The sequence below is a fragment of the Vipera berus genome (genome assembly GCF_964194415.1).
Source record: "Vipera berus genome assembly, chromosome: 1".
Classification (NCBI taxonomy): domain Eukaryota; kingdom Metazoa; phylum Chordata; class Lepidosauria; order Squamata; family Viperidae; genus Vipera; species Vipera berus.
Window position 1 is genome coordinate 52,189,863 of NC_138202.1, and position 24,642 is coordinate 52,214,504.

The 24,642-nt window shown below is 40.3% G+C and overlaps 1 protein-coding gene across 1 annotated transcript in view; it reads right to left on the reverse strand.

Annotated features, from left to right (window-relative positions):
* IFT43 (intraflagellar transport 43) overlaps positions 1 to 22,684 on the reverse strand; it is a 69,052-nt gene extending 46,368 nt beyond the window's left edge. Inside the window, exons 1-3 of the mRNA XM_081326392.1 lie at positions 22,567 to 22,684; positions 21,844 to 21,927; positions 13,673 to 13,740 (exon numbers count right to left, since the gene is read on the reverse strand). Coding sequence (XP_081182518.1) covers positions 13,673 to 13,740; positions 21,844 to 21,927; positions 22,567 to 22,608 — 194 coding nt within the window. The 5' untranslated portion in view covers positions 22,609 to 22,684. The remainder of the gene's footprint in view (positions 1 to 13,672; positions 13,741 to 21,843; positions 21,928 to 22,566) is intronic.
* Between the last annotated feature and the right edge of the window lie 1,958 nt (positions 22,685 to 24,642).

Here is a 24,642-nt window from a genome sequence, read left to right on the forward strand (position 1 = left end):
GTGATTTTTCTTGATGCAGAGAAAGCTTTTGAAAATTTGAATTGAAAATATGGATTTGGGAAAAAAAATTATTCAAAAAATCAAATTGATATATACATCCCAAAAAGCATATATTATTGTTAATGGTAACTTAACTAAATTATGTGAAATCCAGAAGGGACAAGACAAAGATGACCTCTGTCATCTTTGCTTTTTATTTTAGTTCTAGAAATTTTGAATAGAAACATTAGACAGCAAGAGAAAATAATAGGTTTGAAAATTTAAAACAAGACTTACTAATTGAGGACTTTTTTGACAATTTTGGTTTTTTTACAAGAACCTCAGAATGGTATAGTCTGTACGGCAGGGAAAAAACCAAGAATTAAATATAAATTGCTGCAAGCTGCCAAAAAGATAGATGGATTAAATCAACCAGATTTAAAATCATAGCTAGGTGCTTGTTGTTTCATATAATGAAAGAGACGATGTCTTTGAGGAATAGAAGGTTATTAAAGTTGGAAGGCCATGATCTGAGGTTTGGGTGGCTCTGCTATTTATGGTATGACAAACTCAAGGTTAACATAGATTTTCCAAATTATGTTGTTAGAAGTGCCATAATGAGGATTTAGAATAAATATAAAGAAAGATTGACTCCTAAAATTCCTTTATGGTAATCCCCCAGAAACTTTTTTAAAAAGAGAAATGATAAGTACACAAAGTTGGTTGACCTATGCACATTTATTGACTTTCTCTGAAGGAGAGACTAAATTAAAAACTAGTGAAGAACTGGACAATGAAAGGTCACATTTGTCAATATTATGCTTATGCCCAGTTGACAGAAAGATTTAAAATTGACCAAAAAGAAATTCGCTTTTATCAATGAAAAAAACAGATTTTGAATTAGATTGATGTGCCAATGAAGAACATATTATGCTAAGATGTATGCACTATTATTGGGAATGGGTTTTTTAAAAATGTATGATTAAATGGGCAAAAAACGTGGGATACAACATAATGCTTGATCAATGGGAAAATATATGGAGTAAAGGATTGAAAGTTACACTGAATTATAACATGAAGAACTTTTACAAGATGATGTATCATTGGTATTTAACATCAGACAGTTTGTCAAAGACACGTAAAGGTGTCAAATATATGTTGGAAATGTAAGCAATCTAAAGGTATGTTTTCTCATTTTTGGTGGACAGGAAAGGAAACTAACAAACAGTGGGATCAGATAAGTATTTTAATTCAGAGAATTCTCAAATTGCATGCACAACTGAAACAAGAGGTTTTTCTAAATTTGATAGATAAACAACTTGAAAAAAACAGAACTTTTTTATAAATGATAACAGCAGCAAAGCTTCTTAACATGCAGAGATTGAAAAATCACAAAGAAAGGATGGATGGTGAAGTTAATAAAGTTGGCAGATATGATAAAATTGACTGTTTTAGGGTTTTTTTAAAGGCTAACTTCTACATGGAAGCCACTTTTGGATTGTTCTGCTTAAAACTGAAAGAAATGAAATCTTAACCTTGGAATACTATGACTAGAACTATTTATGACTATAGAGGTGTTGTGTACTATTTGCTCTAGTTTAAAGGGTTATTATATTTTATGTTGGTATCAATGCCAAACTAAGTCGGAACTTAGTTTTTTCTATAGCTTATTTTCTTTCCTGTCTGAACCCTCTAATTTTGCTTTTTCCATGCTTTCCCCTTTAAACCTTTTTTCTTGTTCTTTGTATTTGATATTTTTCTGAAATTCAGTAAAATTATAAAAAATAAACCTAAATAGATCATCAATTCTATTACCATTAATAAAAGTGTTAAATAAACCTGCCCACAAGACTGATCGCTGCATAATACCACTACTTATTGCTTTCCAACTTGACCCAAAGCCTTTAAGTCTGACTCTCTAAGTATGATTGGCCAAGCAGTTTTAATCCACTTTACTCTAATGCTTTGCAAACTACATTTTAAGTTTGTTCATGAGGAACCTTATCAAAAACTTTGCTAAAATCAAGTTAGATTATATCCACAGCATTCCCCTTGTCCGCTCTATTAGCTACTGTGCCAAAAAAGGAGGCAAAATTGTCTCATGGGATTTATTTTTTACAAAGACATGCTATCTTTTAACAATCATGACACTGTCTTCAAGATGCTTACAAATGGCCTGCTTTTTAACTATCACTTCTAGCATCTTTGCAGAAATTTACATTAGGCTCACTGATCAATAAAAGAGAGGATTCCACCAAATCCTTATGTAATAGATGCAAAACTAATCTTACTATCAGAAAGTTTTTCCTAATATTTAAGTAAAATATGACTTCACTGATTCCATGTTCAACATTCAAGGATGATAAAGAAATGAAATTTTATTCTGTGCTGCCCCTTCAGGTATAAAAAAATGCTACTGTAACTTCTGTCTTCTGTTTTCAGTGCTAACTACACCGAATCACTGAAATTGTTAATTCCTAATAATCTTAATTGCCTTCTTGCCCTCTCTAAACCATTCCAATTTGTCTAAATCCTTCTTAAATATAATGACTACAACAAAATTCAGTACTTGAAATGAGGTGTGCCCAGAATAAGAGCGGCAACTACTATTTCTCGATCATGGAATGTATTGTTCTATTAAGGCATGTGCCTTTCAAATAAATATTACATTTCTGCATCATGTTTAGCCAGATTAATAGACCTCCAAGACTTCTTTCATATATTCTATTGCCAAGCTAAGTAACCTATCATAAATTCCAAATTCACTAATTAATGGAACTTAGTAGAATTTGGTCAAGCTCCTCTGCCATGATTTCTGCCCCATAGGCTGAGGTTCATGCAGAATTCTACAGCTGTACATCTCTAAGTGGTGGTATTCTCTTCAATAGGAGTCTATGACAGAAAGATTAGGTCAGGTTAGGTTTAGACCCTCAGCCATGTCAGCTTAGAGCTGGTTGGCATAGCTATCTTCTTCCTGTTGGTTTCAGTTGGAGAAGGGAAGAATCTACCAATGTCAAATCCTGAAACTTCTTTAAAAGCAGCAAACAATCTCATGAAATGTTCTCTAGGTTTCACGTTTTATCTTTATTCTTATAATACTTTTATAGACTGATCAATATTATTACCTCTACATTATAGTTGGAAGGCTGAAACACAATCCTGATATTTAAATGCATAAACAATATTAACATTACAACAAGACACAAGAGCGTGCCTGAGTACACACACATCACAGCTCAACAAATCAGCTTAAACCAGCATAGTATCATTTCATCTTTAAATAAATTCTGAAGTTCAACATCAACAGGACAGACTAAGATGGAAAAGGTTAGGGAAAAAGCAAACCAATAACAAACTGCACAGCAGCATACTCACAATAGTTTGGAAAATATGAAACCGTGATCAACTCAAGTGTTTGGTTCAAGTATTAGTATAAGTTGCTCAAGATGCTAATATGAAAGCTCGCATATTTGCATGTTATAAGCTCCATTGAAGGCTTTTTTGAAAAAAGTCATACTATTGCTTCAACTCCCCAACTGTAGAGATTTTGAAAATATATTATATTTTAAGTTTCTTTTTCAGGGACAGTTATCATTAAAGAATAAGATAAAAAATAGTAAGCATCTGAATTACAAGACATTTATGGTATATACGTGTGTAAATGAACAGGGAAAAACTATATAAATTGCTACACGTTAATTTTTTAGGTAGAGATAAAGACATATAAAACAGAATATAAAATAAATCTCTGATAGAAGCAATATTTTTAAGTTTTTTTAAAAGAAATTAGCAGTTCTCTCATCCTGTCATCTCTCATCTCTCCAACCTTCATTCATTTAAATTCCTTAACACATGAAAATAAGTGTCTCTTTGCCATATGACTGGTGATTCTTCAGCAAGCACATGCTCCTTTCCCCTTGTGTTTTATAAATGTAATGCATGAGCTAATATAAGGAGCCATTTACCGTAAGTCTGTTTATCAAAAGGTAAATGATGTCATAAAAAAAACTTACTATTTTCAAAACAGAACTTGAGTGCCCTCTACTGGTTGAAGAACTAATTGTGCAGCTGAAATATATTAGACTTCAATATATTTTGCTGTAGTGTAGACAAAACAATGTAATGGAAATGGTGAAGATGCTAAGCATATAGAAAATACAAACACACAACACTTAATTTTTTCAATTCCTTTTCATATATATCTTGAATTATTCTTCCTTTTTCATACACCATGATCTATCATGCCCACTATAGGAAAGCTTCTTAAACTGTTTCATGAAACATCAGTGATGCTCAGAACTTATTCCACAAGATGGTCCTAAGATCCCAGAGAAGGCTTTTGTCGGGTTTTGAACCTTTCAATTTCATTAACCAAGCAAGCACCATCTCTGGAATTCCATTACTAGAATATCTTAGGATGAGAGAATATGAGCTGCTACAACCATTCCTTTCAAATTTCTTTTCTAAATATGGATTTTTCAGCACTTCAATAAACCAAATGTCAAAAGATGATGAAAGATTCTGATTCTAAATCTCATTCCAGAAATTGATAGAAAATACCATCACTGGGAAATGTGCCAGTCTCTTTGCAGATAAAAATGCACATATCCTCATAGCTAGACTCCAGTAGGACAGAGATTTGTGAGATGACAAACATGATATCTTGTGATCAATTAATCACGATAGAGCTCGAAGGGACCTTGGAGGTCTTCTAGTCCAACCCCCTGCTCAAGCAGAAGACTCTATACCATTTCAGATAAGTTACTGTCCAGTCTCTTAAAAACCTCCAGCGATGAAGCACCCCACAACTTCTGACAGCAAGCTGTTCCACTGTTTAATTGTCCTCACTGTTAGGAAGTTTCTCCTTAATTCCAGGTTGCTTCTCTCCTTGATTAATTTCCATCCATTGTTTCTTGTCCTGCCCTCTGGTGTTTTGGAAAATAAGTTGACCGCCTCCTCTTTGTGGCAGCCTCTCAATTACTGGAATACTGCTATTACGTCACCCCTAGTCCATCTTTTCTCTAGACTAGCCAAACCCAAATCCTGCAACCATTCTTCATGTTGTAGTCTCCAAGCATTTAATCATCTTAGTTGCTCTTCTTTGCACTTTTCCCAAAGTCTCATCTTTTTTTGTAATGTGTTGACCAAAACTGGATGCAGTATTCCAGGTGTAGCTTTACTAAGGCTTTATAAAGCGGTAGTAATAATTCACATGATTTTGATTCTATACAACCAAGGATTGTATTAGCTTTTTTCACTGCTGCAGCACACTGCTGTCTCATATTTAAGTGATTGTACACTAGGACTCCAAGAACCCTCTCACAGTTACTGTTTTTGAGCCAGGTTTCACCTAATCTGAACTTGTACCCTTGGTTTTTCCTGCCTAAGTGTAAAACCTTGCTTTTCTCCACATTAAATTTCATTTTGTTGGATAGGGCCCCTTGTTCAAGTTTGTCAAGATCTTTTTGGATCTTGAGCCTATCATCTAGGGCACAGGTCGGCAACCCGCGGCTCCGGAGCCGCATGCGGCTCTTTGAGCCGTCTCCTGCGGCTCCCAGCCGCCCGGTGCGCGCGCACCTCTTCGAACAGGCAGTGGTGCGCGCGCACCTCTCCCAAGCCGCCGCCGTCCGGAGACCTGCCAAAGTTTGGGGAGGTTTGGGGAGGTGCGCGCGCACCTCCCCAAACCTCCCCAAACATCGGCAGGTCTCCGTACCTCCGCGCCCTGCCTGCCTGCTTCTTTCCGCTGCCTGGCTGCCCTACGACGTAACCCGCTTCATGATCGAGTGCGACGCCTGCAAGGACTGGTTTCACGGCAGGTAACACAAAGCGATCGGGCCTTTCCTTCCCCCCCCCCCCGCTCTAGGGCAGAGATCCCCTTCCTATCGCTCGGGGCCTTTCGTCTCTTTGGCTCACCAGGGCTGTTCCAGGGCTGCTCTGCTCCGGCAAGAGCGAGCGGGAGAGGAGAGATGGTGGGCTCCTGGCTGCCGCTTCTGCTCTGTGCAGTTTTCCAACAGGCCTTTTTGGAGAAGAGGAGGAGGAGGAAAGCGGTTCCACAATGTCTGGCTAAGAGGGAAAAGCCAGTCCCAGGAAAGATCCCTACCGAGCAAGCGGGAACCGCAAGGACTGGGGCAGCAGAGGCGGCTCCCGGAGAGCCCGCGCTCCGGGCGGTCACTTGCTTCGCGTCTCCTGAGGGAAGGGGGGGCGACTGGAGCGGGCATGTTTCCTCGCCTGCTGGGCGCCGCGATTTGCCCGGGGAACGCGCGGGCCCCGAATGGCAGCGTGGAGCGAGGAAGCGGACAGCCAGGGCTTCCCCGAGAGCCGCGGCCACACAGGGTATTCCTTGCCGCGCAGGCTGCTGAAGCCTGGCTCTGACGCCACTTCGCCTCGGAGCGAGCGAGTCCGCTCCGCCAAACAGGGGAAGCAGAGTTCCCGGCCGCCAGACTCAGCCCGAAAGGTGGGCAGAGGAGAGCACAGAAGAATAGGCGAGACCCCTTTCTGGTCTTCCTGAGGTAGCGCTGTCTTGTGGAAGACAGCCCACCCCACCACTGGTTGCCACGTCCGCCTCTTGACACTTTCACGGTACCCCACCCCCCTTTTTTGTTTGTTTCTTTTCACCAAATGAGATACAAGGGGGGTGGTGTGGTCAAAGCTTTGGCTGCCGTCTCCTGGGCGGCAGGCTGCTTTTAATTCGCCTTGTCCACCACCGTCAGCAGTGGAATCTGAGACAATGTAGGCGCAGGGGCTGGAAACTCCCTCGGCCACCCGCTCGTCTCCTTGGCTTTTGATTAGTATTTGATTTGTGCAGGAGGGCTCCCCGCCCCGCCGCCTTTGTCAGGCTTTCTTGGCGCTTTAATTATCACTTCACCTCGCCCGCGTCTGCCTTGTTTGCAGGGACTCTCTGGATACCATCTGAATATCAACCTGATCTTTGTGCCTCGCGGTGGCGGGGTTGTGTTGCATGTGGAAGGCAGACGCATCGCTCATTTAAAATAAAAAAAATAAAAAATAAAAGCTGCCGCCGTCCCGTCCGGAGACCTGCCGCGTTCACGGCAGCTGTGCAAACGGGATGGCGGCGGTTTGGAGAGTGCGCGCGCACCTCTCCCAAGCCGCTGCCGTCCGGAGACCTGCCGACGTTTGGGGAGGTTTGGGGAGGTGCGCGCGCACCTCCCCAAACCTCCCCAAACGTCGGCAGGTCTCCATACCTCCGCGCGAACGGGCAGCGGCCCCGCTTGTTGCGAAAGCTGCCGTAGCCCGTCTGCAAAGCTGCTGAAAGCGGCAGCTTTGCAGACGGGCCGCGGCAGCTTTCGCAACAAGCGGGGCCGCTACCCATTCCAAGAGTGCGCGCGCACCTCCCCAAACCTTTAGAGAGGTGCGCGCGTACCTCCGCGCGAACGGACAGCGGCGCCGCTCTTTGAGAAAGCTGCGTCTGCAAAGCTGCCGCCTCCGCTCCCTTCCTTCGCCCGGCCTGCTTTTCCAACCTCACTTCCCTCCCTGCCAAAGCTCCTCCTTTTCTACTCAAACCGATTTTTGGGGTTGCTCGGCTTACACCCAAACGTCCCTTTCTCGCCGCTCCTCCCTCCCTGCCCGCAGAGGCTCTTGCCCTCCCCTGGCTCGTTCAATGGGGGGGGAATAGGTCGGGTACCCCTTTCCCCCCCCCCACGAGAACGACACATGTAAATCTCAAAACGACCCCGGCAAGCTTCGCGCAAAGCCGCCAGGCAGACCCTCGAGCTGGGGCTCAGAGCCAGCAGCTGGAGGGGAAGAAAAAGACGGCGCCGTCTGAGGAGTCTCTGGCTATCTTGCTCTGCCCGTCTCCCGCTTGCAAAAACCTCCTCAGCTGATCGGTCCGGTGAAGAGGCCGAGCTTCCTTCGGGGGGCCTTTCATTCCTGTACAAGGGGGAAGGGGAACTCTGTGCTTTTGTGTGTGCGTGCGTGTGTGTGTGTGTGTGTGTGTGTGTGTGTGTATGTAAAGCACGAGAGAGGGAGGAAGAGGGGGGGGAAAGCGAGATCTCAGCGCCGCTTGGAAGAGAAAAGGAGCAGGACAGGCACGCTCGCTCCTGCCCCACTCCTGCGCTCTTCCTCGGCCCACTGCGTCGGTGCTGGGTCATGTCAGCTGGCTGCGCGTTTCCACGGCTGTTACCCGGCCTGCCGGAAGGCCCCGGTGGCTGCTGGGGCATCGAGAGAGGCGCCGGTGGCTGCTGGGTCATCCCGGCGGCCGCGCTCTTCCCCGGCTCGGTGGAAGGCTGCAGTAACGTGGGGGCTGCATACAGACGCCGGCAGCTGGTCACGGGGCCCGGTGAGTCCCTCCGCGGCCTCACTGGGTGTCGGGCGTGTTGAGCCCGACACCGGGCAGTCTCCCTGGCGGCGTCGGTCGATCGGAGGATGCAGCCGGCGTGCGGAGGGCAGGCCCCCAAGACGAGGTGGGCCTGCGCTAGTGGTGTGCGAGGATGGCGGGGGTGGCTCCCGTGGCGAGGAGGGCGTGTCCGTGGGGGGTGAGGGCCTCGCGCCGTGCTGCGAAGAGGGGCCCTGCCGAATGTCGCGCCCATAGGCCGCAACAGCTGCCGCGGCCCGCCTGCAGAGCTGCCGCCTTCGGCAGCCTGCAAACGTGCCGCGGCAGCTCCCCCAAAGAGGAGGAAAGCTGCCGCGGCCCGTTTGCAGGCCGCCGCCCTCCTCTCTTTGGGAGAGCTGCCGCGGCACGTTTACAGGCTGCCGAAGGCGGCGGCGCCGCTGCCACTGGGAACCAGTTCCATCACACACACAGGAAGGTGGCAACCGCGGGCGTCCGCGCATGCGCAAGAAAAAACCGTTTTGCGCATGCGCAAGACATTTTTTTGCGCATGCGCGTGCATGGACACACGCATGCGGCTCCCACTTTTATGTGTGTGTGATGGAACCGGTTCCCAGTGGCTCTCTTCCTTTTTCGGGTTGCCGACCCCTGATCTAGGGTGTTGGCTATTCCTGCCAGCTTAGTATCATCTGCAAATTTGATAAGTTCCACTTCTATTCCCTCATCTAAGTTGTTTATGAAGATATTGAAGAGTACTGGGCCTAAGATGGAACCTTGTCATACCCCACTGCTTACTTCCCTCCATGTTGATCTAGTACCATTAAGGATGACTTGTTCAGTATGGTTTCTTAGCCAGTTGCAAATCCATCTGGTGTTGATTCTGTCAATCCCGCATTTTTCTAGTTTAGTAAATTGTGGTTTATTTTGTCAAATGTCTTGCTGAAGTCTAAGTACACTATGTCCAAAGCATTTTGCTGGTCTACTAATTTAGTCACTTTGTCAAAGAATGAAATAAGAACGGTCTAGCATAATCTGTTTTTAACAAACCTATGCTGGCTTTTAACTTTGTTTCTAGATGTTCACAGAACTGCTTTTTGATTATGCTTTCACCTTGGATTCTTCCTCATAAGATCATCTGGCACTGTTTTGGAGCTTCTGACATCAATGGATCTCAATAGGTTTCTTTTTAGGATGAGCTCAGTCATCAATAGATTAAATCTATGCCCCTCCTGGCTTGTTCAGACAGCTAGAAAGGGGATGACAGTTGGGTATAGTGGTTCCTTGATTAGGGTATTGTTTACTTCATAATTGTTGGTCTAGTGTTAAACTTAGTAACTTAGTAACTTAGCTCACCTGAATGTTGATAGCTGATTAGATCTTTTTGTTTCCTTTTTTTACTTTTTGTTTCTTTTAAATGATGTGTTTATCTCTATATGCCTGTTGATGGTTGATTTGTCTGAGTGCCAAGCTTCCAGGAATTTTCCAGCATTTTTGGATTTGGCCTGGTCTAGTATGCTTACAGTTTTCAAGCTGAAACTATGGTTAAGTCTGTTGATGTGTTGTGAAATTGATTACACCTAAATGCCAGCAATTTAAAACTGACTACCAATGCCAAAATGTCCAGTTATTCAACCACTCATAATGAAGCAGGTAAGTATAATAAAACATAGAACCACAGAAAAACATGGACTTCCAGTTTGTGTCGCAGTGGAACAGGATGCAGGAAAGCAGGGCTCTGCCATCCACGCCCAATTTTGCCCTGCTGGGGGCCCTAAAAAGGGCCTAAAATCGCCCCGAAGAGGCGATGAAGAGGAGGGGTGCCTTGTTGCTCAAGGAAAGCCTTCCAAACCAGCAGGGGAAAGACTGGCTACATTCCTGTGGCCAGCCATTAGCTGCTGACAACTGAAGAGGAAAAAAGCACTTCTTAATACATCATAAACAGCATGTCTGGAACTGGGTGAGAATATTGATCCTTTCTTTACTATACTGCTCAAAAAATAAAGGGAACACTTAAACAACACAATGTACTGTATTTAATAGTAGGTTGTCTTATTTTCTGTTCCCTTTATTTTTTTTGAGCAGTATATTTTACAACTGAATTTCCTGGGAAAGATGAAGTAAGTAAGATGAATACTTTCTGTCTCCCAAACTTTGATGGTTCTCCTAATAATTCTATAGTCCATTCCATTTTTCTTGTCGTATCAGAACCTTGTAGATTTTTTCCTGTTTGTGTTAAATTGTAATTCTTTTCATTTGTTTCATTTTTCATTTCTCTCTTGAGAAACCTATATGCGGACCAAGAAGCAACAGTGAGAACTGGACACGGAACCACTGATTGGTTCAAAATTGGGAAAGGAGTCCGGCAAGGCTGTATACTGTCGCCTTGCCTATTTAACTTATATGCAGAGCACATCATGAGAAAGGCAGGGCTAGATGAATCAAAAGTTGGAATTAAGATTGCCGGAAGAAACATCAACAACCTAAGATATGCAGATGATACCACTCTAATGGCAGAAAGTGAAGAGGAACTAAAGAGCCTCTTGTTGCGAGTGAAGAAGGAGAATGCAAAACTTGGGTTGAAACTAAACATTAAGAAAACCAAGATCATGGCATCTGGCCCTCTCAATTCCTGGCAAATAGATGGGGAAGAAATGGAGGTAGTGACAGATTTTATTTTCCTGGGCTCCAAGATCACTGCAGATGGGGACTGTAGCCAAGAAATTAAAAGACGCTTGCTCCTCGGGAGGAAAGCAATGGCAAATCTAGACAGCACACTAAAAAGCAGAGACATCACCCTGTCAAGTGCATATAGTCAAGGCTATGGTCTTCCCAGTTGCAATGTATGGCTGTGAAAGTTGGACCATAAGAAAGGCTGAGCGCCAAAGAATTGAAGCCTTTGAACTATGGTGCTGGAGAAGACTCCTGCGAGTCCCTTGGACTGCAAGGCGATCAAACCGGTCAGTCCTAGAGGAGATCAACCCTGACTGCTCTTTAGAAGGCCAAATCCTGAAGCTAAAACTCAAATACTTTGGCCACCTAATGAGAAGGAAGGACTCACTGGAGAAGAGCCTAATGCTGGGAAAGATTGAGGGCAATAGAAGAAGGGGACGACAGAGAATGAGGTGGCTGGATGGAGTCACTGAAGCAGTAGGCGTGAGCTTAAATGGACTCCAGAAGATGGTAGAGGACAGGAAGGCCTGGAGGAACGTTGTTCATAGGGTCGCGATGGGTCGGACATGACTTCGCAACTAACAACAACAACAACAATTCATATGTATCTTATAAATAGAAACAGGTATTTATCTATGGTAGCAACTTTATCTCACATTTCTCTTGAGTTAAAATCACACATTTGCCACATATAGTATTGCATTGGCCTTGCTGGAATATTTTTCAACCATATTTATTATTAGATTTTTATCCTGCTTTTATTATTTTTATATAACTCAAAGCAGCAAACATACATAATACACTTTCTTCCTCCCACTGTCTCTACAAAACCAATCTGGTGAATGGGCTGAGAGACACAGTGACTGACCCAAGGATGCCCAACCAGCTTTCATGCCTAGGGTAGAATTAGAACTGAGTCTCCTGGTTTCTGGGCCAGTATCTTAACCCCTACACCAAACTAGGTCTCTCACCTACTGTATGTTGCAAGTTTTGAGGCTGGTCCCAAGAATCTCTTGTTCTAAAGCCTGCTTGTGCTTCAGTCAGAATATTCTCTTCTCCAAGCAATCCTGAACTTTCCCCACAGATATCTAGAGTACAGTTTGCTTATTATGCTTATGGGATGGTACTTAGTTGGTACTTAGCCTTTTTTAAAATAAAGGAATGTTCACAGGTAATCCCTAGTCACTGCAACTGATGATGTTTTGTCACTGGAAATGAATAGTGAAACAAGGCTACTCAAGGACTGAAGTTTTTGCATGGAACCAAAAGGTAAACTCCCCCAGGAATTCTGATGGAGACAAACAGGACTGGAACACATATTGAAAGTTTACAGCAGCTTCTCACATTGAAAAACAAAGAATTCTGTAGCATGTATAAAATAACTGTAAGATAACAAAGTACTTCAGACTACAGTATAACTGCTAATATTAGTCTCTTTATTACACTTTGCTGATTCATATGTAAGGCTCTGCAATATTTTGGATTCAAAGATAAAAAATGTTTTGGAGCACACAGAGGTTAATTACACGATGCTCTAAAACCCTTTTGCCCTCAAACCTCAAGAACTACACAGTCCAACTACATGCTAACATAAACTTACAACAATTGTAAGTACTGTATTATTTTTTTCCATTCAAGAAAAGTATACTGTGGAATGGCTTTCTAAAGAAATGGCAGTGTATCTCAGAAGATCTATCCCTTAAAAGAACCAAGAGCTGACAAATTCTGCTGTTACTTATAGTGTTCTCTTCCACTAGACCTCCATGATCTAAAGCTCTAAAAAATGCATGTGAGATACATTATTGGTTTTACACAACAACAAGAATGATGAACAACATGGAGTACTTATTATAAAGGACAGATTATACCATGCTCAAACTATTCAAAACATTTGTGAATTCATCTCCATCAACCTTGTTCTATTATGTAGAAAATAAATGGGCTGGGATAATCAGAAAGAGCGATTTCACTGAAGTAACAGCAGTTACAAAATTCACAGGAAATAAAATTTAACAAGTTAACCCAATTTTCCCCAGCCTGGTAATCCTCAAATTTCCAAAATTTCCCAGCCAGCCAGCAGGGCATTCTCAAGAATTCCAGTAGTTAATATCCACATATTTGGAGCAATTCAAGTTGGGAAAGCTGCTCCAAGTCTAAATATCAGATAAGAAGACATAAGCAATCAACACCATTATGATACTCTAAAAGGCTCCCTTTGCCATTTTCTAGGAAATTGCCCAGATTACAGTAACAATTTGGTATGTCTGGTCTAATGAAGAGAAGGACGAGGGATGACATGATAGCAGTGTTCCAATATCTCAGGGGTTGCCACAAAGAAGAGGGAGTCAAGCTATTCTCCAAAGCACCTGAAGGCAGGACAAGAAGCAAAGGATGGAAACTAATCAAGGAGGGAAGCAACCTAGAACTAAGGAGAAATTTCCTGACAGAACAATTAATCAGTGGAACAACCTGCCTCCAGGAGTTGTGAATGCTCCAGCACTGGAAGTTTTTAAGGAGAGACTGGACAGCCATTTGTCTGAAATGGTATAGGGTTTGCTGCCTGAGCAAGGGGTTGGACTAGAAGACCTCAAAGGTCCCTTCAACTTTTTTATATTATTATTATTATTATTATTATTATTATTATTATTATTATTATTATTATTATTATTATTATTATTATTATTATTATTATATCATATTTTGAACTCTAGTTGATTTAAAAAAAATTGTACTTACCTGGACACATTTACACTACCCAAGCCAGACCACACACCTTCGCGTATTTGTGGTTTAGATGATGGACGCTTAAGAAGTAAAAAAAGTAATATAAAAGAAAATAAGACTCCAATTAATATTTGTCAACATTTGTATTCTATACTTGTGACCCAAGAGGGGGACTTTTATAATGGCTAATAATTATAGCCAAATCAATGGTTGTAACGAAAATATTATTTTTACAGTCTAAATGATACAATGTAAACAATGGACTGTTATTATGTTTATTGGAAATCTGTCAAGTATTTCATTCACTTTCATGTTTTTCTAATCTTATATTAACCTAATATTTAAAAACTGTTAAAAACCTTACCTTCTTCCATGCACATTTCTCAAAATGTATGCATTTTAATTCACACTTTTTCTATTACATCTTTCTGTACTTCTTGTAATACAGGAGTGCAACTATAAGTTGAATTGTAGAAGGAAGGTAGAGAATATAACTCTTTTGATAGTTTACTGAGGTTTAACAATGGCTTTTGACACAACTAGCTGTGGAATTTTTCTTCATTACCTAGTTTAAAGTAAAGGGATAGCTGAGAAAAGTCCAGTGATTCTAATCCTAATCTAATCTAATGTCCTGCAAGGACATTCCTGGAAATCATATGGACCACTATTCTACCATTTGGCAACTGGGGTACACCAAGTTTGTGTTATTTTGTTTCTGCTTATTAATATCAATTTTTAATATTTAATAAATCATCTGAATATTTGGATTAAGGTCCTGTTACTATAAGAATGACATAAAAGAATATCTTCCATTTCTACAAACATTTTCTCAGGGAACTGGAGTACTGTGGGTGGGAAAAGGCTGCTCTCTGAATAAAATTGTGAGAATATGCTGGATGGTACCACGGTATCCTGAAGAAAGAATGGAAAGAATTGTTCTTGGTGCTATCTTGGTTGCATAGATGCATTAATTATTACATTACACTTGCAGACTTTTAGTTGGCTCCTTTGAAATCAGGATGCTCAAGTACACAGTTCTACGCTCTGATTCTGCAATGCTCTTATTTTTAAGATTTGATCAAGCAGTCTAACAATGTTTGTGGATTAGTGTTTTTGTAAGTTTCTTCAGCAATAATAAGGCAAGAAAAATGGACAATCTTCTTAAAAAAATCACAAAGAATGGAAAACACTCCTGAATATTAAATTTGGATTGGGGGGAGGGACTCAGCATTTCCTATAGATATTGAGATAATTGGTTTTTAGGTAGACTATCATGTGGGAAATGGACAATATTTGAAATTGGAGGTTGCTGCCTGCTGGAAGGAGGAGGCATGACCCAGCATAACTCCCTAACAGGAGCAAAAACAGTCATTCTCCAAAAATAAACAGGGAGAAGGAACAAGCCAAGTGCTGCAGTTTCAACATACCAGATTTCTTCAGCAAAGGGGGCGCAGAAGGGCAGAAGGACAAACAGAGCTTAAAAAGCAGGAAATAGATTCCTTATATGGGCTTATCCGCAAGCGACAAAGCTCAGTCGACTGGAATGACTGTGTCACAAAATGTGAAGCCTTCAGGGGCTGCAGTGAATGGAGTTTTCTGATCTTTAAATTATTTCTCCAGATTCTTAAGATGCCAAAGCCAGGAGACTATAGTGCCAAAAAAGGAGCATTTTTAACTGGGATAGTTTAGAGAAACACACCACATATGGATGTAAAAGACTACATACATAGAAGACCCCATACATATTTTTCTCACAGAATCCTGAATTCCTAAACATTTATTAGATACATTCCCAAACATTGATTAGATGCATTAAGCCAATATATTTGAGCTACACATATGTACAAGCTGTCATTTGTTACACTTTTTTTAAAAAAATCCTATCTCTAATAGCTTTTTCCTAACCTGCAAGTAGCTTTCCTCAAAGCAAAGCTCCCAATTTGCTCCTATACTTTATAGGCAATATAAGGTACTTAAATGAGAACAGAGGTTACAACACCACAATGATTATAAAAATAATATTTTTCAAAATTCAGCGATCATGTGAATCTCTAGGAAGTGTGCATCATTCTATAGAATATCCCACAGTTCATGAAAGTTTTAATCCAACTAAGTCTCACATTTTTCATTTATACTACTGATTAATTCCCTCCCCAAGGAACAGAGATTATAGCAGAAAGCAATACCAATAATCAGCAAAGTATGTTGCTAAGCATAGACTGTTAATAGTTTCTTTCAATAAAAATAGCATTTATGTATCCTTTAGGAATATTCAGTATCTCTATTAGTTAAAAACAACTAATATCCTAACCAAATCATAATCAAATGAGGGCACTGTTTTCTTCTTGAGTCTGTAACACATTTAATAGCTCTCTTTGGGTCTTATAAAGAAATATTAACCATGCTGAGGGAAAGATTCATGTTTTAGGGATTTAGCCATTAGCCATGAGTGGGTTGAGGATCTCTGAAGATCTTAACCTTCTTGGTCCATTGTCCACTGGGTTGTGTGTTTGGAAACATGTTAGTCTACCATTTTTTAGAGTTCTCCCTCATTTTTTTTTATGTGTGCCATACATACTGGCTGAACTAACTCTAAGCTTTATTTTAACAAAAGTGCTAAATCACATAAAATACAGTTTTTCAGTATAGAATGGCTTGGAGGATTTGTTGTTAACAGAGCTGATGAATTATTAGAATAGAAAGATGAATTTAATAAGTATCCCACAACCATAAATAAAAATGTCTATATGGTGTGGATAAACAAAAAAATAAGGACAAAGAAGGGTACTAGATTCAAACTTTGTAGGAGACAAGAGTTGCAGTCCTGGACAGGCTTTTCTTAAGAATAAACATCCCACTAAATTCAGCAAGATAACTTTCACTTAAACAAATATAAATTTCAGCTGCAGATTAAAACATTAAGAAACAGAAAGTAGTTAATTAATATTTTTAACTTACAAAAAGTAGGAGAATTTGAAATAAATGGTATCTTGGCTGTTAGAAGACTTTAAATGTTGGCATAAACTTTGCAAGAGCAGTTACAAGGGTAAAAGGCTGAGTAAAAAAATAGATTAGTCAAGAATAAAAATAGGAGGATAAAAGTAAAGAATACTTAATAGACTATATCCTTGCAAAGTCAGAGTCAAAAAGGAGACATACAGTGATAACTGGAAGGAAAGATAGGATCAAAAGGAATTTCCATTTCAAAAGGTATTTGATCATGTTAATGTCCCATCTGATGGGACCATGAATTAGGCCTTCTCTGTCATAGCACTGCCCCCTGAAATATCCCCCCCCCTGAGATTATAACCCTGTTAAAATGGGCACTCAAAACTTGGCTCTTTCTCCTTGGATTTTAGTGAGTAAAGGATTTCTTAATGGACAACTGATATGAGAAAAAGTGTCTGATGACAAAAATGATTTTAGAATTATGTTATTTATCTGAATATTTGCTTTTTGTATTATTTATATTCTATCATTTAAAATTTATATTGTATGCCATATTGGAATTGGATGACATATTATTTAATTAACAATACTGGATGTAAGGGAAGTACAATATATTCCTTCACTGGAACTGAACAGGTCTCTTATGTTACATCCAAATAAATGTTGTTTTATATTGTATCATGACAATACATTTATTCCAATGGAAGTAATCCTTGTTTATAAAACCACATAGATCTCACAACCTAATTACCAAGTATGTTATCTTATAGACGTATATATAAATCGCTACTATGTCTAAATTACTATTTATTACATAGAAGTGTTTTTGCTTAATATAAGTGTGGTGCCTCTTAAAACTAACCCCTCCTTTAAACCTTTGAAAAAGGTTTAAATTTTCAATATCTCTTGTAACTGGTTTGTCTCTTGTCTTGCAAAATATATTTTTATTGTCCTTATGTCCATGACCATTTTGAAGTATCCAAACTATTTGGGGATACATAATCCATGGCACAGTACATTATATCTCATTAGTCTTCGATGTTGCAGGGCGAGTCAATGTGAGGAAAAAACAGCATTCAAATAATAGTCATTTCCCTCATCTTTTGGTGGGCTCTTGTTAGAAAGAATTCAAAAAATGAAATACATGGTAGAAATAGAACTTTTATATAACCTTTCCCATGCGCTTGTGCTCAACATTCAGCAATGATCAGTGCACTAACAGTGAAGACCAAAATGAAAAGTACTGGGAAATATAGATGCTTAAGAGTTATTTTGAGGAGAATGATGAAAAATGTAATTGAGGATAAGAAGATAACCCCAGCAGGCCAAAAATAACTAGGCAGCTATTCAGGGTTCTACAGGCTAAATAAAAGACTTTGGGGAGCTTCAGGCTGAATGAGGCTACAGATCATTTTAAGAAAGCTGACCTAATTAGGGAACATGAGTTCAGCTACATTTTTTAGATTCCTATTGGAGAATCTGGCAACATTCCAAAGGAACAGTTGGAAGTCCAACACTTCTTGTACAGGCAGCTGGATGGCTTCAAAAGAAGAAACACTGATCCATTCCACAAAGACTTCCATGGGATGGGCAGTACTAATACTGATTCTCCTTTGATGGAAAATATGTTTATATATTTAAAGTACCGTACATGTTTTGAAAAGAGTATTCAAATAGAAAATCTCTGCTGACCTCCATGTTTCTATATTGTTTATTCAAAGCACATTGTCTTTCCATATTTCCACATTTGAGTTTTATGTCCCAGAAGGACATGATAATTTACTTTGGTTAATCTAACCATATGCCTTGAATTAAATAAAAAACCCATGAACAGGGGAACAACAACTAAACTGCTGAAAGTGGACAGTTCCCATCAGTGTTACTTTAAGCTATTAAGAATAATGTCTCAGTATTTCATGATATAATAAATATTGCAATAATTTATTTCTGTGTTTGCTGACTCTACTTTTAAGTTTTTATGGTTTTAAATTTGCTTATTATATATAATTAATATTAAAATCTTTTTTCATTTTGGATGAAACAAGCCACAATTAAGCAAAAAGGTCTGAATGCCTCCTTCTCAGTCACATAGGAAAAAGAAGAAGCATGGAGGAATAAAATCCAAAATTCACTGCTTATTTCAGGTCATTATTATAATTAATATTACATAAGAAAATGAAAAATGTCAAGTCATAGCAGGCTTCTTACAGCAAGAAGCTGGCTTAGAAATTTCTTGGCAAACATTATCTTATTTCACAGACTAAAGAGATTATATGTTCCCATCCCAAGATCTAGAAACACTGTTTGGCAACAAGCATACCATCCTTTCAGGTGCCACAGTTGGGTTTTTCAATTTTATATCCTCAAAACTTCTCGGTTATACATGCTAATACTACATGAAATTGTATAAGAATATCATTTGAACTAATGTAGTTAGTTTAATGAGAACAGTACTCTTGAAAATTGTTTATTATCAATAATATGTAAAATAGGGGGAAATAAACTGAATTAAATTAGGTAAGATAGATGTGCTACTGCTAAATAAGAAATGAACTCAGGCTCAGCTTCTTTTAGACAGGGTTGCACTCCCCATAAAAGAGCGGGACCTTGAATTTCAGCAGTCGTTGGATGCGTAGATTGCAACAATGGCAAAGCAGCTTTTTTAAAAACAATTATACTTAGTACAACTAATACAACACTTCTTGAGCTGGCAAGATTTGACAGCAGTTATTTATGCCTAGATTATACCCTGTCCTAACTATTACACGCTCAGTACATGAAATATACTTAGGAAGTGTCCCCAAGTTGCAAAATATAGCACCTAAGCTGCTAATTATTAAAAGAGAGGTTGCAAGATGTCCATACTGAAATGTCTACACTTTTGGTCAATTACTTCTCAAGCATAATCTAAGATGTTGTATTAACTCTTGAAGCCCTACACATCTTAGGACATGACAACATGAGTATCTATAAGATTTGTTAAAAATATATCCATTCAGATTTGCTGAAAAGGTCCTTCTATAGATGCCCATGCTGTCAGAGAATTGTCTGTTCTTTACACATATTTTTGCATATAAATGAACACTGAATAATTTGTCATTTAACTGAGGTAATCATAAGGAAATATTCCAGCCCTCTTTTATAATTTTCCAGTAACTTTGAGGACATTATGACATACAGAAATCAATCTCAAATATGGTGAGCCAATGGAAGGGAAGGGAAGGGAAGGGAAGGGAAGGGAAGGGAAGGGAAGGGAAGGGAAGGGAAGGGAAGAGAAGAGAAGAGAAGAGAAGAGAAGAGAAGAGAAGAGAAGAGAAGAGAAGAGAAGAGAAGAGAAGAGAAGAGAAGAGAATCTGGAAGGGACCTTGGAGGTCTTCTAGTCCAGCCGCCTGCTCAAGCAGGAGAACCTATACCATCTCAGACAAGTGACTGTCTAGCCTCTTTTTAAAAATCTCCAGTGATGGAGCGCCTACAATTTCTGGAGGCAAGCTGTTCCACTGGTTAATTGTCCTCACTGTCAGGAAGTTTCTCCTTAATTCCAGGTTGCTTCTCTCTTTGATCAGTTTCTAACCATTGTTTCTTGTCCTACCCTCTGGTGCTTTAGTGAATAACATGACTCCTTCTTCTTTGTGGCAGCCCCTCAAATATTGGAATAGTGCTATCATGCCTCCCCTATTTCCTTTTTTTTTAAAACTAGCCAAACCTAAGTCCTGCAGCCATTCTTCGTATGTTTTAGTCTCCAGGCCTTTGGTCATCTTAGTGGCTCTTCTCTGAATTTTTTCCAAACTCTCAACATCTTTTTTGTGATATGGTGAACAAAATTGGCTGCAGTATTCCAGGTGTGGTCTTACTAGGGTTTTATAAAGTGGTACTATACATCACGTGATCTTGAGTCTATGCCTCTTTTTATACAACCTAGGATTGTATTAGCTTTTTTGGCGGCGGCTGCACATTGCTGGCTCATAGTCAAGTGATTGTCCACTAGGATTCCAAGGTCCCTTTCACAGATACTGTTTTTAAGCCAGGTCTCCCCCAATCTGTACTTGTACCTTTGATTTTTTTCCTGCCTAAATGTAAAACTTTGCTTTTCTCCACACTGAAACTCATTTTGATGGATAGGGCCCATTGTTCAAGTTTGTCAAGATCTTTTTGGATCCTGAGTTTGTCTTCTGTTGGCTACTCCTATCAGTTTGGTGTCATCTGCAAATCTGACAAGTTCCCCCTCAATTCTCTCATCTAAGTCATTGATGAATATATTGAAGAGTACTGGACCTAAGATGGAACCTTGTGGTACCCCACTGCTTACTTCTCTCCATATGGATGTAGTGCTGTTGAGGACTACTCTTTGAGTAAGGTTTGCCAGCCAGCTACAGATCCAGCTGTCTATTCCAGGTTTTTCTAGCTTACCAAGGAGTAGATTGTGGTCTACTTTATCGAATGCCTTACTGAAGTCTAAGTAAACTACATCCACAGTATTTCGCTGGTCTATTAGTTTAGTCACTTTGTCGAAGAATGAAATAAGATTGGTTTAGCATGATCTGTTTTTAACAAACCTGTGCTATTTGATAAAATGATACCAATGACCAACTTATTAACTACCTCAAAACATTACATTGTAAATGATTACTTGGTAAATGGTCACCCAGTATTTAACTAAGCAGCTTTTCCAGCTCTGTCACAGATCTTCTATGGATGTATGTATGAAAATATAGCATGTAGTGAAAAGCTATATTTGACAGCATGTTCCAGAAGGACAAGATTTCTACAACCAGCAGGTCTCACAATTAGAAAATCTCGCTATCTATGGGTACTATATATTTGTATATATTTTTATTGTTTTTACTTTGGGCAATAATTTAATTCTTTTTTAACTTTTGTATTTTTGTAGTTTTATGATATGCCCTGTTCACCGCCCTGAGTCCCTCGGGAGAAGGGCGGTATAAAAATTTAATAAAACCTAAACCTAAACCTATATCTCAGCTGCAAAAATACAGACAACTACCAGATGTTTGCAAACTGCCCAGATTCACTTAGGTGAGATAGACTGTGCAGAAATCTGATAGATAACTAATCAGTTATTGTATAATATTCTGTTTCATTGTGGCCAATTAGTGGTCAACTGGAATTCTGCAGCCCAAGAAGGGTAGCCTTACGTTGCTATTGGAGTAACATGCTCCATTTATCAGTCAAATCCAAGCCGTCCAGGCAACGTTGCTCAATTTAGTTATACCCACCTGTGCAGCTGGAGAGTTCATCTGGCTAAGATGGTTTTCGTCTGGCAAGTGATCATGATGAGCACGTCTACCCATCTTTACTACCTACGTGAAGAATATGAATGTAGTTATTCAAAAGATCTCCCTCAGAACCGCACATAATAATGGAATACAGGGATAATCAATCTGTGCTGACCCTCCGAGAAAAAACGTTCGCCCGGGAGGCTCTGCAGCAAGTTTGCCGTTTAAAGGCTCAAGGTTGACTCAGCCTTCCATCCTTCCGAGGTAGGTAAAATGAGGACCCAGATTGTTGGGGGCAATTAAGCTGACTTTGTAATAATGCCGCTTGGGGGTGTGTGTGAAAGCCCTAATAAGCAGGCATATACATAGAATGAAGGCTACTGCTAAGCTTGTAAGCCGCCCTGAGTCTTCGGAGAAGGGCGGGATATAAATGGAATAAAAATAAAATAAATAAATAAATAAAGCCTGTTTAAAGACCGGCGCGCCAAGTTTGAGTTTTTTTTTTCCAGCGGAACTGCAGCACAAACTTGGCTACGCGCCTATCCAGAGAGACCTACTGGGGGGCTTCGAGAGGGCGGGGTGGGGGGGAGAGGAAGGGAGCAAGACCTCAGCCGCGAAGTCCGGCCAAACGCCCGAGGAAATCACGCGAGGCGGGCTGCAAAATAGGCCAGGAGAAATGTCCCTCCGTCACCATGGTAACCATGTCTTTCCCGCTCGCCTTACCCCCTTGCAGACCTCCTCATCCAACTCTAAGTCGTCCTCCATCCCTCAGGCCCAACGTGTCGGAACGCGTGATTTTTTTTTGGGGGGGGGGGGACGGGACCCGAGGAGCCGTTTACTTCCGGGGGAAAAAAATCCGCCTTTTAAGCGTCCATAGCAACCACGACTTCCGCTTAAAGGGACCGCGTTCTTCTGGCCGGGAGGATTCGAGTGACGGTGCTGACCGTGCAGTATTCTTTGCTATCGCCCTGGAGCATTCAGTTACGTAGGTCAGGGGTCTTCAAACTTGGCCCTTTTATGACTTGTGGACTTCAATTCCCAGAATTCCTCAGCCAGCATGCCTGGCTGAGGAATTCTGGGAGTTGAAGTCCACAAGTCATAAAAGGGCCAAGTTTGAAGACCCCTGACGTAGGTGCTAGCAAGGCACGTGTTTAAGCATTGCTCAGTCTTAGAAAAGAACTACTGCAGATACTTGTAGGTCTCTAAGTCAGGGATCTGTGGAGTCTCAAAGTGGACAAGCTACGAATGTTAAGGAAACGAAGAATTAAATTTAAACTTAAGTCTAAAGTAACACTAGAAACTAAGAAAACTAAGAAAAAGAGACGTCGAAAGTTTAATGCCTAAGAGGCTTGTTCGTTTGTGTTTCAGATGGAGGAAGTCTTTCTCCCTGAACCAAATGCTTAATTTTCAAGAGATTGAACCCCAGAGAAAAAATTTCCATACAAGTAATTGTTTTTCCATAAAAAGCAATGCTGGAAATTATATGCTAGGTGTGCACGTACAGGCTGGCAAAGCAGTCACATGAATACTCTTATTATACAATTTTTGCTCATTGTAGAGCAATTTGCATAAAATATCCTTTTTGGTTACAGCATACAGATAGTGAAGGTTGATCAGTGCATGTTCTTGTAGCTGTTACTATTGGTATATATAATGTTAATTGGATTCACTGGACACTAATGACTCAATCTTTATGAGAAAGGATGACTTCCTTATTTTCTAAATATTAAAATTGCTGCTTTCTATTTTCTTCCTCTTTATACATTTAAAGAACTATTATTGCTTTATTGTACTTTGGTTGCTATATTTTATATTGGAATATTGTTCAGTAATAGAAAAGTAAAGTACATATTTAACAGTAAATCAATTAAAATATTACCTATGGATGCAAGGAATGGCATATTTCCAACAAGCATATTTTCATTCTAAGAGCCACTAAAATAAAACTGGAAATAGGTTGTCACAGGAAGAGATATAGTTTATAAGAAAGAAAGGTACACTTTAGCTTTAAGATGCAAGATACTGTTTAACAGCTGGAAATAACTGGGAGGGGAGGACGATATAATGCCAAAATATTTAATCCATTTTCCGTTTCAGGAACAAGCTTCCTTGAAAACCATTCCAAGGGGAGCTTCTCCTAAAAGTGAGGAGAGCACTGTCCACCAGGGGGCATTATTCGCTGCCTGGCTGCACTTTATTTCTATTCTGCAGTGATTTATGTAATAAATAAAATTAATAAAGTGGGGCGGGGTCACGACATACAGCATAGTTCTTTTTATTGTTAATTTTAAAGATGCTTAAGAAGAGAACCAGATGGGGGGAAATTAAAAAAAATACAAAAGATGACTTTACAAATTATAAAAATTAAATTAAAAACAGAACACACGGTAGTTCCAAGCCGCTTGCTAAATCAGTTCGCAACCTCACATTCCCAATACTTTACAAACAAAACAAAACCGGAGGGAACACCCAGCTCTTCAAAAACACAGCATAATTCTCTCTCTCTCTCTCTCTCTCTCTCTCTCTCTCTCTCTCTCTCTCTCTCTCTCTCTCTCTCTCTCTCTCTCTCTCTCTCTCTCTCTCTCTCTCTCTCTTTTCAGGGTCAACCTCTTTTGTCACGACGCTGTTACAGCAACTATGAGACCGAGCTTTTCGGCGCTGTAACCTCGCAATATATTCAAGCCATAGTTAAAAGCGAGGGTCTTCGTTAGAATTCACCCGATCTGCCAGGTTTACTTGGAAGAAATCATTCCACCAAGCTTTAGATTTGAGTATAGCTGCGGGGTCGAATCACTTCAG